A 15,203-nucleotide genomic window follows, 5' to 3' on the forward strand; every position below is an offset into this window, starting at 1 on the left:
AATAAAATAGCAGCCAAATATACCCTTATAAAGATAACATCCTGCCTAATTTTTTCTAAAAAAATAGAGTTGATTGTTAACCTAACGGACAATACTCAAGCGGATGAAAATAAAAATTTTAAATACCAAATCTAGTCATTTAAAAATATAGGATATTAAAATAAAAAAAAAAAAGAAGATATACTTTGGCTACAAAAATTGATTATAACTTTTCTATCAGAACATGAATAGCTCTGCCCTCGTGAAGTGGCTAAACAGCAGACAGCACATTCCTGATTTTCAATTATTTTGCCTTTCTTGAATTATGAAGAAGATGAGGGTTTTTGCAATGGCTGTTATTAGCAGGGGATTTGCTGCAAACACGAGAGGTACTGTAACTTCTCCACTCTCTTTTCTCTCTTCATCTTTTCATAATCTCACCCATAAGAATATGCCCTTTTCTCCAAACCCCAGAATAGATTTCAGTTGTATTCATGATGTAGATGATGCTGTTTTCTTGTTTCGTCAAATGCTCAGAATGCGCCCACAGCCTTCTGTTGTTCAATTTACCAAACTGTTGAATGTTGTTGTCAAGATGAAACAACACCGTGTTGCCCTTAATGTATTCGACGAAATGCGTCAATCGGGTGCCCCTGTAAACGAGTATACATTGACTCTCGTGATTAATTGCTATTGCCTTCTCAATCGAGTTGACTTTGGATTTGCTATCTTGGGCAGTTTCTTCAAGCGCGGATACGAGCCAAATATCATTACTTTCACCACACTTATAAAAGGGCTCTTTTTAGATGATAAAGTCGTCGAGGCAGAAAAATTATTCAAAAAGTTATTGACGCTAAAACTCTGTGAACCTGATGAAGTTACTATTCTTACTGTGATAAATGGGCTATGCAAAGCTGGACACACTCTCACTGCATATGATTTGCTTCGGTTATTTGAAAAGACAAGCTTCAAACCTGATGTTTCTTCTTATAACTCAGTGATTGACAGTTTGTGCAAGGATCGCATGGTTGGTGATGCGCTCCAGCTCCTAGCCAAAATGATTGACAAGGGCATTTCACCCGATATTGTCACATATAGTTCTATACTTCGGGGTTTGTGCAATTTCGGTAGATGGAAAGAGGCGAAAGACTTAATTACTAAAATGGTGGATCACAAGATATCTCTAAATGTGATTACTTTCAATATATTGGTAGATGCATTTTGCAAGGAAGGACTGGTCAAAGAGGCTGAGGATGTTGTTGAAATTATGATGCAAAGAAACATTTTGCCTGATGTTGTCACGTACAATACTCTCGTAGATGGTTATAGCCTGGTGGGGCAAACTGATAAAGCAAGAAAACTACTTGACTCCATGCCAGGTAAAGGTTTGAAGCCTTCTATCATCAGCTATAACAGCTTGATCAACGGATATTGCAAGAATGGAAAGGTAGAGGAAGCTTGGGGCCTTTTCCTCGAAGTTCCTCGTAAAGGGTTAGATTACCATGTAGTTACCTATAACACCATGGTACAAGGATTATTTGGTGCAGGTAGATGTGCTGATGGATTGAAGCTTTTCAAAGATATGCACACTCATCAACTAATTCCGGATTTAGTGACTTACAATATCTTGTTGAATGGCTTGTGCATGAAAAAACAGATTGATGAAGCATTTTGTTTCCTACACATAATGGAAGAACAAGGTGTTAATCCTGACATAACTACATACGGTATACTCATCCATGGATTGTGCAAGGATGAAAAGGTTGAGATTGCAAGAAATCTGTTCAATAGCCTCCCTTGTAAAGGTTTGCGACCTAATGTTCAATTATATACTATCATTATTGGTTCACTATGTCAAGAAGGACAAGTAGAGGAGGCAAAATGTTTGCTTGTGGAAATGGAAAAAAGTGGTTGTGCACCTAATAGTGTGACATATAACGTATGTATCCAGGGTCTGCTTAAAAGAAAGTTGCTTTCCGAGGCAAAGGCGTTCTTGGATGAAATGTGCAGACAAGGATTCTCACCCGATGCAACTGTTGTATCTATGTTGCTTGATCAACTTCAAGACAAAGGTTGGAGATATTGTTCCTCTGAAAGTACTGATAACTGCTAACGTCTCATGTATGCTACAACATATTAATTTTTCTTCAACAACTTTAATTATGGCCCTAACTACTTTTTTTTAAAAGCTTTTTTAGTAAATAGTATAGAAATTGTTCAACTTGTGCAATAACTTTTACTTTTAGTTTTTTTTTAAAAGCTTTTTTAGTAAATAGTATAGAAATTGTTCAACTTGTGCAATAACTTTTACTTTTAGTTATTAAAACTGATATAGTTTTAATAAATATTTTTTTGACTGCTTTTATCTTTTTGTATATGATTTACATAACAGTGTTTGTTTGTTTGTTTTTTATAAACGAAAGAAAAAGGCCGATGCGGGTTTTCTGTGGGGTCCCCTCTCGTTTTAATGTAGTTTGTTTTTTATAAACGAAAGAAAAAGGCCGATGCGGGTTTTCTGTGGGGTCCCCTCTCGTTTTAATGTAAGTCTTAATAGGACACTCAATGCCCTATTTCGAGGTTTTCGACTTGAAATATTTCAAATCGACTCTTAGAAGTTGATTTCATAACTACGAAACCAATGTATAACCCAACTCCATGGGGTTATCATTCAGCCTGTAGGCATTTTGTTGTAACATTAAAACCCTGTTCAATGTAAGTGATAAATACAATAAACCATAATGTCAATTTAATGAATTCTTATCATATCCATTAAATTCATATTATTTTGATAAAAATTGTGGAATAAAACATCCAATTCAGTTAATTTTTAATACCTATTCTAACAATTATTAATATTCCTACTTGGAGATGTTGCAAATAGAAAAAGTCATTTCAGAGCCCAACAAAATGACCCAAATACTTCTACTTTTTTTAAAATATATTTTTACAGTTCATATATACATTCCATTCTTATGTGTGCATGCAGAAAATTGAAATTCAAACTTTATAAGTAGTTTCAAGAGTAATCTTCTTGTGTGTATTTAAAGGCCTCGAAATTGTATGCATGTAAGCATGTTACTGGATTTTATTTTTGTTTCTTTGTTTTACAAATATCTTTTGGTTTCCGAAATCATTTACTTAACTTAGAAAGATCCCCATTATTTTAACATTTGCACAATTAAAAATTAAATCGCCTATATTCAATGTATCATATTATATTTTAATATTTTTTTTTCTAAAATCATTGCCCCATGAATGCATTTATTTATATCAATAAAAAGACTTGCCACTTCAGGGTTTTTTTTTCTTTGTCCAAGCCACTTCTCTTTTAGTCGAAGTTGTTTTTCTTTTTTATCTAAATTACTTTTTTTTTTTTTGTGAGTTTTGGGAATATCCCCATTCATAGATTCAAAATCTATATCTCTGAATTTAAGGCTGGTTTGCTTTTCCTATTCCTGAACTCTTCTATGATATGGCTATAATGTTTGACATTTCCTTAAACCTAATAGTCCCCGAGTCTTTCATCCTACTGGCCGAGTTGAGGCAAAGCTCGGAACCTAGTCCTTTGTAGAGGTGCGGAAGCACCATTATTTCTTTATTTGCTCGGAGGTTTCCTCTTATGTGGATCTTAAATCCTCCTAAGCAACTTAAGTATATCTTAAGGACTCACCCTGCTGCTTTTCATAACTTGATGGAATGTTTAAATGCCTGCCCTTTTCATATTTGTCCACCTTGCTATCCTTAGGGCTGAGCCCTAAAGAGGCGGACATGTATTCGGTTGTCGGTATATTCCCTTGCAGCCTTCTTTTTTTGTTGTTTTCCTGCTTCATAGATAATTTAACTGAATTTTCACAATTATTTTGTACCAATAGAAGAAAAAATATTTTAAAAAATGCTGTGAGATAAGGCTAAGAAAAAGAAAGGGGAGAACACTCATGCTATTGGCTCCTCGACTCGATTGAGCCAGCATTGATGAAAAAAAGACAAAAAAAGGAAAAATCTAGCTTGGAGAGTAAGAGATCCAAGACAGCTGTAGAGAGGTTCCTCTCTCAGTTTGATTTGAGCCCCCAAGGAGGTCTCATTGGCGGAGCCCCTGGGTACCGCTACTTTCAATATTGTTCCTCTATGGTTGAATTTTTCTCAAATGTGGTCTAACTTGATGGTTTTATCTAGTTTTTAGAGTGAACCATGTTTAGAAAATAGTTGCGACAGAGCCATTAGGGTAGTCCAGGAAGTTGTCTGACGGCAGTCCCTTCTTCTCAACCAATTAGAGGGACCCCATCTTCCAGTGACTCCCGAGGGAACTGCTTGACCTCCACTCCTGAAGATTTCTCAAAGATGTCCAAGGGCAGCTCCTCTAACTAGCCTTCATTTGAAGTTTCTCTGTAGGTAGTCACACACTCTACCGCCACACCTCCTACTCCTACACCCCTTCTCCCTTGGGATGCTTGGGGTTCCTCCCCTAAGCGCTAATGTTTCTCCCTTGACTGGGGTCTTTACGCTTAGCAGTCCCTCTTGCGGGAGTGAGAGGGGGAGTCTGGATTATTTTTGGAGTTTTTAAGGGGGTGTTGATGCTATGGAACAAGCACACCCTATTTTCTGTTTCCAAGCAGGAGTTGACAGGCATGCTGTGTTACTACATCAGTATGGTATCTAACACTTTTTTCTTTAATTTTTATATGAGTTCTTGATATCGTGTATTGAGTTGTCTATCGTTTTACGTATCCTTTAGGAGATAGTGGTGCTGTGTGAGATATTGTCTTACCCCTAGGTTATATCTCTTCTTCCCTATTCAGATAGACAGAAGAAGAGGTTGGAGGATCGGGTGGAGCGCTTGCTGGGTGGGGAGGTGGCCAAGCAGAAAGATGTGAAGAAGAAAGCTCCGGGGAATTGCCAACTTTCTAAGAAGGAAAATGCACGGATGTGTCAGAAAGTCTTGGAGATGACCAAGAATGAATCTGAGGCATTGATGAGGGTGGCTTAAAAAAATCCCCTAGGTTTTTCATATCTTGGCGAGGGCCAACAGCTCTTAGAGTCTTGCTTTCAGAATTGCCTGCCAGAGTACATGGTCCAAGTTAAGTTCTCATTTACAATTATAAAAGTTATTGCAACTTAAAATGCTTGTATTATTACCCTGCAAGATAGAAAACAAAGAGATTAATAGCTTTTGCATGAGGTAAGTTGTCCATATACGTCATGTCCAGCAGAGGAGGTACTCCTTTCCGGAAATCTGCGCCCATGCTCCCTTTTCCCTCCTTCAGTAGCAGGTATTGATCCTCTAACAAACTCCAGTTAGGGAAGATTTCTTTCTTAGTTGTCATCTCTTCAACAAAGCGAGGGGTCTCAACTCGTGTAGTAGGGTGAAAAGAAAGAGGTACAACAAAGCCAGAAGAACCTTTAGTCCTTTTGGAGGGTGTTTGCAACAGATCAACAGGTTGTTTGCACTTAAGATCCCCTGTGGACGCCGAACTATCTGGGGTGGAAGGAGGACTCTTCAACAAGGTTCTCTTATGCTTGCAAAGCCCTTCCTAGCAATAGTGGTCGAAGCCCGACTCTTTCTTTCTATACGCAGCGCAAAAAGGGGAATAAAGAAGTAAGTGAAGCAAGGGCAGTGATTGATTGCCTAGTCCAGTTGAATAAAATTGATACTACAAAAAAACTATTTTATTGAAACAGTAATTGAACAGTCGAAATTCAATTTTTAACTGGTTTCTAGGATTTGTCTCTAGAACGGCTAATCATCCTTTCCTTTGACAGGCGTTGCAAAATTTTAGTAATGGCTTTTAGAATAATCACAACTATTTTGGCCCAGATATTGTAATGGCCGAACAAACAGTTACAAGCTTTGACCGAAAAATAAAATGGACTTTATAACTGTTTTTTGGAACGGCCTCCATTAGAAAAAAATTGACCACATTTTGAAAGGGCTTTTGTAACACCTAATTTTAAATGTATATAATTTTAGAAACGATCATTTGAACTTTCTTTGGAATAATTTTGACCCCGTGTTGTAAAATATGTTATTGTAACGACTTTTCTCACTTTCAACATAGTTTTTGTATCTCATTTTGTAACAGTTGTTGTCACATATCCTGTAAGGTTTTGCTCCTCTTGTTCGAAGAACCGTTGTAATGGTGGGTATCAGAATTTGTATTTTTATTTTTTATTTTTTGTAAACCAGGTGAACTTGAGCGAAGAGGAGAAGCAAGCTAACCTAGCAGTGAAAGACGAGAGAGTTGACCGATGTACCGACTGGCTCTCCGATAGACTCGTATTTTATAATATCTGATATTATAAAATGTGTTAATTTATTTATGTGATAAACGAATTAAAGGATGAACATAAAGCCCATTTAACTCATGTGATTGGTATGTATTCTATTGGAAAAATTGCATAAAATCCCCCTGTGTTATGAAAATTTAGCTAAAAACCCCCTGTGTTAAAAATATAGACAGAAAAACCATGTGTTTTTTTAAAACTTTTCAAACTCTCCTCTTGCCGTTATTTTACTTAATGGTGTTGGTCTTTTTTTTTTTTAAATTCTCGTTATACCCTTATGTAATACAAATTATTATTATCATAATGACCGTTGAATTTTTTATGGTTGCATTAGAAACATAGAATCTAATCAACTTTGAATAGCCATTGATATTCAATTAATAAAAATAAAGGTCTAGATTTTATGTATTATAAAAATATAGTTTACACTTATATATATATATTTATGTATAGTTATGTATATGGGGTTAAATACATTTTGACCCCCTGTGATATATTAAAACATCAAAAATCCCCCTATGAAATTTTTAAGATAAAAAATCATCCTTGTATTATGAATAAATAATCCCACCGCTCCCTGGTCAACTTGAACCTATTTTTTTACAAACAATGACTAAAATACCCCTTCTAGTCAATGGTCAAACTAAATTTATTTATATATAATTATTTTGATTTATAATATATATTAATTATTAAAATATATTTATAATATATGTAATTATTATTTTTTATAAAAAAAATTCAAAATAAAAATTATAACCCCCCCCAACCCCCCACCATCGTCTTCCCTGACGAAAATCCACCGGCCCGCCTCCCCCCCCACTAATTTTCTTCCCCGCCACCCTCTTCCCCCCCCCCCCCCCCACTTTGCCCCACCCTCCTCTTCAGTAGTGGTGCCGCCGCCGTTATTTTTTTTAAATAAATAATTTGTAATTAATTAATTAAAGTTATATTGTATTATATAAATAATTAAATAATTATTAATATAAAATAATATTTATTATTAATAAATATATAATATTTTAATTAAATAATTATTATATAAAATAATATTTTAATATTAATAAATATATAATATTATATATATTAAATGTGAGAGAAGGGCAAAAATATAAAAAAAAAAAGTATTTTTATGACAAATTCGCAGTCAAAAGCGTGTGTAGGTCAATTTCTGTATGGAGGGAATTTTTTTAACTTTATATTATATCATAGGTGGAGTATTCGATACTTTAATTTTCATAGGGGTTTTTAAACATTCCTATTATCATAGGGGGGTCTTTGGATTTTTTTCCATGGATATGTATAACCATAGAAGTCGGTGGAGGGCAACTGCTCTACCTCCACCTCTCGTCACCTGAGCGGGTGGCGACACTTGGGGAGGCGACGGGCGTCATTGCTTGGCAGATCTGGGCAGCGACATCGTGTCCAAATCTGGGTGGTTGATGACGCTCGCCGCTGCCCAGATTCACACGATGCCGCCGCCTAGATGTCGTAAACTAGAGGGAGAAAGGATGCGGTGGTGCGAAGAGGCAGTTCGGTGGTGGGGTGAGTGTGCTGGCAACTTGGAGAAGAGGAGGCGGATGGTGTTGGCTTGGGGAGGATGATGCATATTTGTTTCTTTTTCTTTATTTATTTTTGTTTCGTTGTATTAATTTATTTATAAATTTTAATATAATGAATCAATTATCGTGCATTGTTTTGATTTAGTATATATTAAATTAAAATATTAGAATTTATTTACTTTCAAATAATATATTTTTGAAATGTATCCAAGAAAAAATAAGTTAACTAAATATAATTTATTTTGATGTAATAATTTGCATAAAAATTTAATTTGATATTATAATATTTTTTTGTATAAATATTGATGAGTATTAATTATTAGTATTTTATAGTTTTTTCCCAGTAAAATAGCATAAAAAATAAAGATATTAATCAAAAGTAAAGAGAGGGGATAATTATATAAGATAAGGGTAATTTTGTCCATTTAAAGTGGTCAAAGGATGAAAATAGGTCAAAATATTATCCCACTCTCATTTTTGGCGAGTGTGAGCAACTCTCTGTTTTTTTAACATAAAGTTTTTTTTTTTTTTTTGCAGGGTTTATTATTATAAGGGGTTCTTTTTGGCTATTTAATTAAGACATGTAAGTTTTTAGCAATTTTTCAATGAAACAAGGGGGTATTATATAATTTTTCGTATTCTATTTGGGTTGGGGCCTATGTGCCTCTTATTCTTCTTCTCTTTCTCATTAGCCTTGAAAATAATAAGGTATTCTTTCCCTCTTATGTACCTGTCCCCAACTTATAATTGGATTTTCTATAATTTGAATTGTAATGAGAGTAGCTTAGGAGGTGAGGTATTTTATTTCATTGTAAAATGACTTGTAATAAAGGCCATCCGTGGAGATGGGGTCAAAAGAGACACTTGAAGAGGATCATGAAGAAAAGAAGATTACAAAAAAGGCCCATTAAGCTTTCTTTTCATTTTGTAATATTGAATTAAATGAATAAGTGTAAGTATTCATTTGGCCTTACTTTAATGTTCTTACTCCTATAGTTTTCATACATTGCAACAAAGTCCATAGATCATTAATCAACCAATGAAATTGGATTGCACATTTGATGGCAACTGTGAAACCAACTTTCGAGGATTGGATCTCAAATGTTTCAAGCTGAGAACCTCGAGAATGGTCATCGGGGTTCTATTGAGGCTTGCACTAAATATTGCATCCATATGATGGGTGTTGTGTTTCATAGGCGACAGACTTATTACATCTATGCAATTTTAGTGGGTGGTTGACAAAGGTAGTCAAGCCGACTAAACTGACTCGCGTGGAGTCTTCATATGGAAGCCTATGAGACTTCATTGGTATAACTTGAACTCCTCGATTCCGATAGTATGGGATTAGTCCTCAGACATAAGGATCATGCAGTCTCATATACGGAACGACTATATCTAGGGTCTGGTAAAAGATGACCATGTTTTGATATGGTTATTATAATCCTTGTTCCAATGCAGGCAGAATGTGTATGAAGATTAATGAGTTTCAAGAGAGGATCCATCGCCTATCATGAGATGATAGCGATCTCATATGCGTTCTGATGTATGTTGTGCACTCCGGGAATCTATGGCCACAACGGGTGATCAAATAGGAAAGTATTTTTCTATGTTGATCAAGTCGATAAACATAATAAGAATATTAAGCATAGATGTCTAGTTCGGGATGAGAACCGATGACCAATTCTATGTCCTAGATTGAGATCTGTAGATGACTGATAGAAGGACCATACTTGTATGGCACTCGGTAGCCTTAAGGTTCATGCTATTTTTACCTATTTTCTAGTACCATGGATCGTTGCTAGACAGCCACCCATGGTGATAGGTGCTTTCAGATAAGTGTTAATCGAAAGAGATTAACACCACTTGTGTGTTGATATAATCCCAAACCTATCTAAGGGTGAACCTACAAAGTCACACAAAACACCACTCAAGAAAGTAGTAGAATTAATTATAAATTAATTTTTGAAGTAATGAATTAATTTAAAGAGTTTAAATCAATTCGAGAGATAAAATGATGTGATCATTTAAATGGGAGAACCTATGTGATGGAAAGTCAAAACCTTAATTAATGAGATTAATTAAATTTGAATTAGGTTTAATTAATTTGATAAGATTAGTTTTAATTGAATCGGGTAAAATAATTAACATGATAAATTAATTAGAGTTTTAACAATTATTTGATAGCCATGCACTGGAGAACCAAGCTCGCTCTCACTACTTACTCTTGTCTTAGACGGCGAGCGTCAACATCCGAAGGAGAAGGACACCCTATCCAACATGATGGGACTAGTTGTACTCTCTACTCATGGCCATGGATTCTTTTCCCTCTTCCTCTCCTAGAGAAGAACCCCCTTCCTCTTTCTTACCAATAGCCTTTTGTTACAAGTCGGAAGGTTCATCAACCAGGCAGCACTGAATAGCGGTTGCCCGCTTTATGCTTCAGCTTCAAGCCCTTCTGAAGATGGATGAACCAAGTGCTGTCCCTCGAGAGCTAACTTTAGTAGGGTCATCGCCAGCAAATTGCCAGAAGATGGACGTTATTGCTTTTTAATTTTAAATTTGTATATAAATAGATCTTTAAACTTTTTTTGTTAATTATATTATTAATATTTAATAGCTAGATAATTTATTAAAATATTTTACATTTAAGAAATTTAACAAAATATTTGTAACTTAAAATTCAATAAAAATATTATTATAATATTATAAAATAATATATATATTTCTAAATATTATAAATTTTTAAAAAATATATTTAATTTGTAATGATTTTTCTAACGGTCATTAGGATACCCTTTACCTAGACATATCCTAAAAATAATTACAAAAGGGCATCCCAATCAAAATACAAAGATGATTAAAAGACTATCACAAAAATTGAGCAAGCTCCCCCAACCAAGCGGAACTTGCTGGAATTGGCAAAAGAGGTATTCCCAGGTAGATTCAACTGCCGGTGAGATTAGGAGCTTCCTGCAAATCTTATGGTCCGAACAGAGTACAGAGCTGGCTCCCAGAAGCCTGTGGGGAATGGGGATTGGACCCTTGGCCCTAGACCGGGTGAGCGTTCAACAATGTCCTTCCTGGTTTTTGTAAAGTGTTCCATCAACTCCCTGCTACTTCTTACTCATTCCTCTCGAAGTCATACGAGCTAGCTATGAGACTCTTTCGATTACTAAAGGCACCTGGACATCGAAGTCCGACCAGAGCCGAATCTCTCTCTTGATTCATTCACTTCTGCACAGAACTCTTTAATCAGCTGACACACTGAGTTGCACCTTTCTTGAATCCAAGTGAGTCCGAAGATCCTTGCTTGAAAGCATGACAGCGTAGGCCAAGCTGGGAACTCAATGAGACTTTCCAACTAGGGATGGTGGGTTTAGGGCGAGGGGAGCTTTGAGGGAATTTAGATAAAAAAAAAAAAAATCGAATGGATCGGCATTAACGGGGTTATAATGCGTAAGGGATGGGGAGCCCGACCGCCCTATTCAACAAATATTTGTTTTAATAAACCGCCCGGATAGAAGGATCCAAGGTTGCATACCCAAACGGAAACTAAGCTCCTACTCACGACCCATGTAACAAGCTAGACCAAGTCAAAAGTGTAGAACAATATATAAGTGATAGTTCTGGACGTCTTGGTATTGGATCGGGTTGAAAGACCGAGCTATTGTGCGCAACGCCCACGCTGGCCTCAAAAACACCAAAAGCTACTGCGACGCCCAGGTTGCAGGGATGGAGGAAGTGGGTGGAGGAACACTTCCTCCACCGCTAGGCCACCAACATTTTTGTTCACTCTTCCTTTCTTTTTGTTATTTGAATAAAGATAAACTGAATCATAAAAATGCTTTAAAATATTTTTAAAACAACAAATGACATCCAAAAACTAAAATACAACGCAACATATTTTCTATCGCATAATCATATATAAAAAATACGTAAACCATGCTTTAATCAAAATTAAAACAGCCATCTACATCACATAAAACATGTTATATCACATATAACATCATATAAACAAAAGTCACGAGTGCCAAACTGGGCTCTGATACCATTGAAAGGATCAGTATGGCCCAGGACTTGGCAAGAATGCAATAGAAACATGAAAATAAGCATATTTAAATTTTAAATCGAAAGGGAACTAGTCCTAATCCCAGATATTCGACACTCAACAAGCATAAAACAAGTTTAAAATAAAATAAGTGGCTATTGTAATATAGAGTGACGAAAATGTAATCACAAAATGTACCTTTCCGAGTTGAAAACTTTCTTCAAACTTTTCTCCTCCAACCATGTGCTCATGCAAAGATCAACGAGATTTCCTCCACGTCGAACACACACTACACCACAAGGTGGTCTACACCAAACCTTGTTAGAGGTAAACTATATGTAGTATAAGAGACTTGATTATACTATTAACTTATTATATCAAACTCAAGAAGACCTTGCTCTGACTTGAAACTAGTTTAAGAAGAACAAGAATACAGAGAAAAGAGAGGGAGAAGAGAGAGGTCAAGATGATAAGTTTGAGAGGAGTAGTGTTGTCTTTTGTATCATATACAAAATGACATATACACAAACCTATACATTATTCACACACACAAGAGACATCTCATGTACTTATTTTATGTATACATGTATACATTGCATGTTAAGTTAAAAATAGGTACAATATGTATTTCCATAGTACACTACCTACTAGTACATAAGTACTCAAGCAATAACTCTCTCATTCTTACAACTTCATATATATGCATATCAGATATAAATATATATATATTTATACTTATATATATCCTATTATGCTTAATTCAAAAATAAATTAAATCCGTAGGCTTGGGCCTTCATAGAATTAATCCAATCAATTCTTAATAGACCAAATGGAATTTATTTGATCTTATCAAATAAATCCTAGCCCATAGCCCAATTAATTAATCTATCAAATAATTATCAAACTCTAATTAATTGATCCTATTAATTAATTCACCCGATTCAATTAAAATTTATCTTATCAAATTAATCAAACCTAACTCAAATTTAATTAATCTCATTAATTAAATGTTGGCTTCCCCTCACATGGGTTCTTCCATTTAAATGATCACATCATTTAATCTCTCGAATTAATTTATAATCTTTAAATTAATTCATTACTTCTAGAATTAATTTAAAATTAATTCTACTACTTTATTGAGTGGTGCTTTGTTTGACTATATAGGTTCACCCTAAGCTAGACTTGGGCTTCTGACAACACACAATTTAATTGACAAATATTTTTGCACTAGATTAATTAAATCATATTCAATTAATCATTTTCGATTAACACTTAATCTAAAATCACCATGGGTGGCCATCTAACAATAATCTATGGTACTAGAGAATAGGTGAGAATGGCGTGAACCTTAAGGCTACCGAATGCCATCCGGGTTTGATCCTTCCATCAGCCATCTCTCGGTCTTAATCTAGGGCATGGAATTGATCATCTGTTTCCATCCTGAACTAGACATCTATGCTTAATATTCTAATTATGTTTCTCCACTTGATCAATATAGAAAAGCACTTTCTTATTTGATCTCCGCGTGGCCACAGATTCCTTGAAACACAACATACATCAGAACGCATAAGAGATCGCTATCATCTCATTATATGTGATGGATCTTCTCTTGGACCTTACCAATCTTCATACACGTTCTGACTGCACTAGAACAAGAGTTATAATAACCACATCAGGAAGTGGTCATCTTTTTACCAGACCCTAGATATAGTCATCCTATATATGAGATTGTGTGGATACTCAAGTCTGAGGACTAAATCCCATACTATCAGAGCCGAGTAGTTCAAGTTATACAGATCAAGCCTCACAGGCTTCCATATGACGACTCACCGCGAGCCAGTTCAGTCGGCTTAACAACCTTTGTCAACCACCTACTAAAATTGTATAGACGTCATACGTCTGTCACCTATGAAACACGGCACCCATCATATGATTGCAATATTTATTACAAGTCTCAATAGAACGCTCGATGCTCATTCTTGAGATTCTCCACTTGGAACATTTTAGATCCAATCATTGAAAGTTGGTTTCACAGTTGCCATCAAATACACAACCCAACTTCATTGGTTAATTAGTAATCTATGGGCTTTGTTGCAATGTATGAGAATTACATGATTAAGAACAACAAAGTAAGGCCAAATGAATACTTACTCTTACATTTAATTTAATATTATAAAATAAAAAGAAATTGCTTACATAAATTAAAAAATAGTCAATCTAATTGACTTTCTGGTCACCTATTCTAACACAAGATCTTCATTGACAGCTAGCTAGGCATCTGTCCAGTTGGAGGACCACCATTGGACCAGGTCACCACGAGGAAGCCCAGGAAGGCAGACTCCGAGAGAAGCAGACTTCCCATTCCCCTGAAGTCTCCTGACGAAAAGGAACTCCCACAGGATCCGCTGGCCAACAGGATAAGAATCCATGGATATACTTATCCGCTGCCAACCACCTTTCTTAACCACTCGGAGACCAGACTTCCTCAAGACTTGGGGACATCGGCTGTAAAAGTAGGTTTAATCCCCTTAGATGACGGACGACTTTTTGAAGCACTCATAAGCAATTTCTTTCATGCATTTTTCCTCTTACTTGCAATCTTTTATTATACCTTATCACGATGCATTCATACTTTCTTTTGCTAGCATTATTATTTCAATATTTGATACTAATTTGAATGTAAGAATGCTGACATCTTTTATGCAAATCCTATCTTATTAGGCTTGCGAAAAATTCAACCTAACCAAAGAATCCTAGTCCATATTCGATTGGACCATTGTGATTTTTGCACGCATCTATTATCAAGCACGTAATCTTTGGTCTTTATCCCCACATTTATATATTTTTCTTTCGGGATAATTTCATTTTTCGTACCCAAAATATATCTCTTTTTTAATTTTAGTACCCCAAAATTTCAAGTGATCAAATTTGGTACCCAAAGTTTTTAAGAAGAGGATTCTCATTTGATTCGGCTACTGTTTCTTTATTACTAGACCGACGGCAAGATGAAGGCCATGATGGTATTCCTCTGGATAGGATATCGAAGCTTTTACCAAAATATGAGTATCAATTTTTGTTTTGTTGTTTACTAGAGACGGTTGCTTGTCAACTCTGTGATTCTTCAAAATTATATTTTACAGCCACATATGTCATGTTTTTTGATTTAACGTTCTACTTTATTCATTTTGGGTTCGCCTGAATTCAATATAAACATCTCTAGCGAAATGGAAGGAATCATGGAGTCTTCTTGGTCGTGCTATTGGAAAGAATGTTGGGGAACCACCTTTGATCCTCCGTTTACAACACACACACACACGAGGCGAGGGCACATAGAC

At 35.5% G+C, this 15,203-nt stretch overlaps 1 protein-coding gene across 6 annotated transcripts; it reads left to right on the forward strand.

Moving 5' to 3' along the window:
* On the forward strand, positions 222-2,203 carry LOC105172083 (putative pentatricopeptide repeat-containing protein At1g12700, mitochondrial). 6 transcript variants are annotated; one of them, XM_020697184.1, is made up of 3 exons: positions 222-368; positions 517-634; positions 718-2,203. In XM_020697184.1, the coding sequence occupies exons 2-3, from the start codon at positions 600-602 to the stop codon at positions 2,090-2,092; spliced, it is 1,410 nt and encodes a 469-aa protein (XP_020552843.1). In that variant the 5' UTR covers positions 222-368; positions 517-599; the 3' UTR covers positions 2,093-2,203. The 6 variants fall into 6 exon arrangements, 5 of the variants coding, with proteins under 5 accessions (XP_020552843.1, XP_020552842.1, XP_020552845.1 ...); XR_002287890.1 differs by lacking the exon at positions 517-634 and having other exon boundaries at positions 718-859; XM_020697183.1 differs by having other exon boundaries at positions 517-2,203.

Source organism: Sesamum indicum, linkage group LG10, assembly GCF_000512975.1.
Source record: "Sesamum indicum cultivar Zhongzhi No. 13 linkage group LG10, S_indicum_v1.0, whole genome shotgun sequence".
Classification (NCBI taxonomy): Eukaryota; Viridiplantae; Streptophyta; class Magnoliopsida; order Lamiales; family Pedaliaceae; genus Sesamum; species Sesamum indicum.

What these genes read in the sequence shown, in the direction of transcription:
- LOC105172083 (XM_020697182.1), top strand. Translation starts at nt 305, where the DNA reads ATGAAGAAGATGAGGGTTTTTGCAATGGCTGTTATTAGCAGGGGATTT.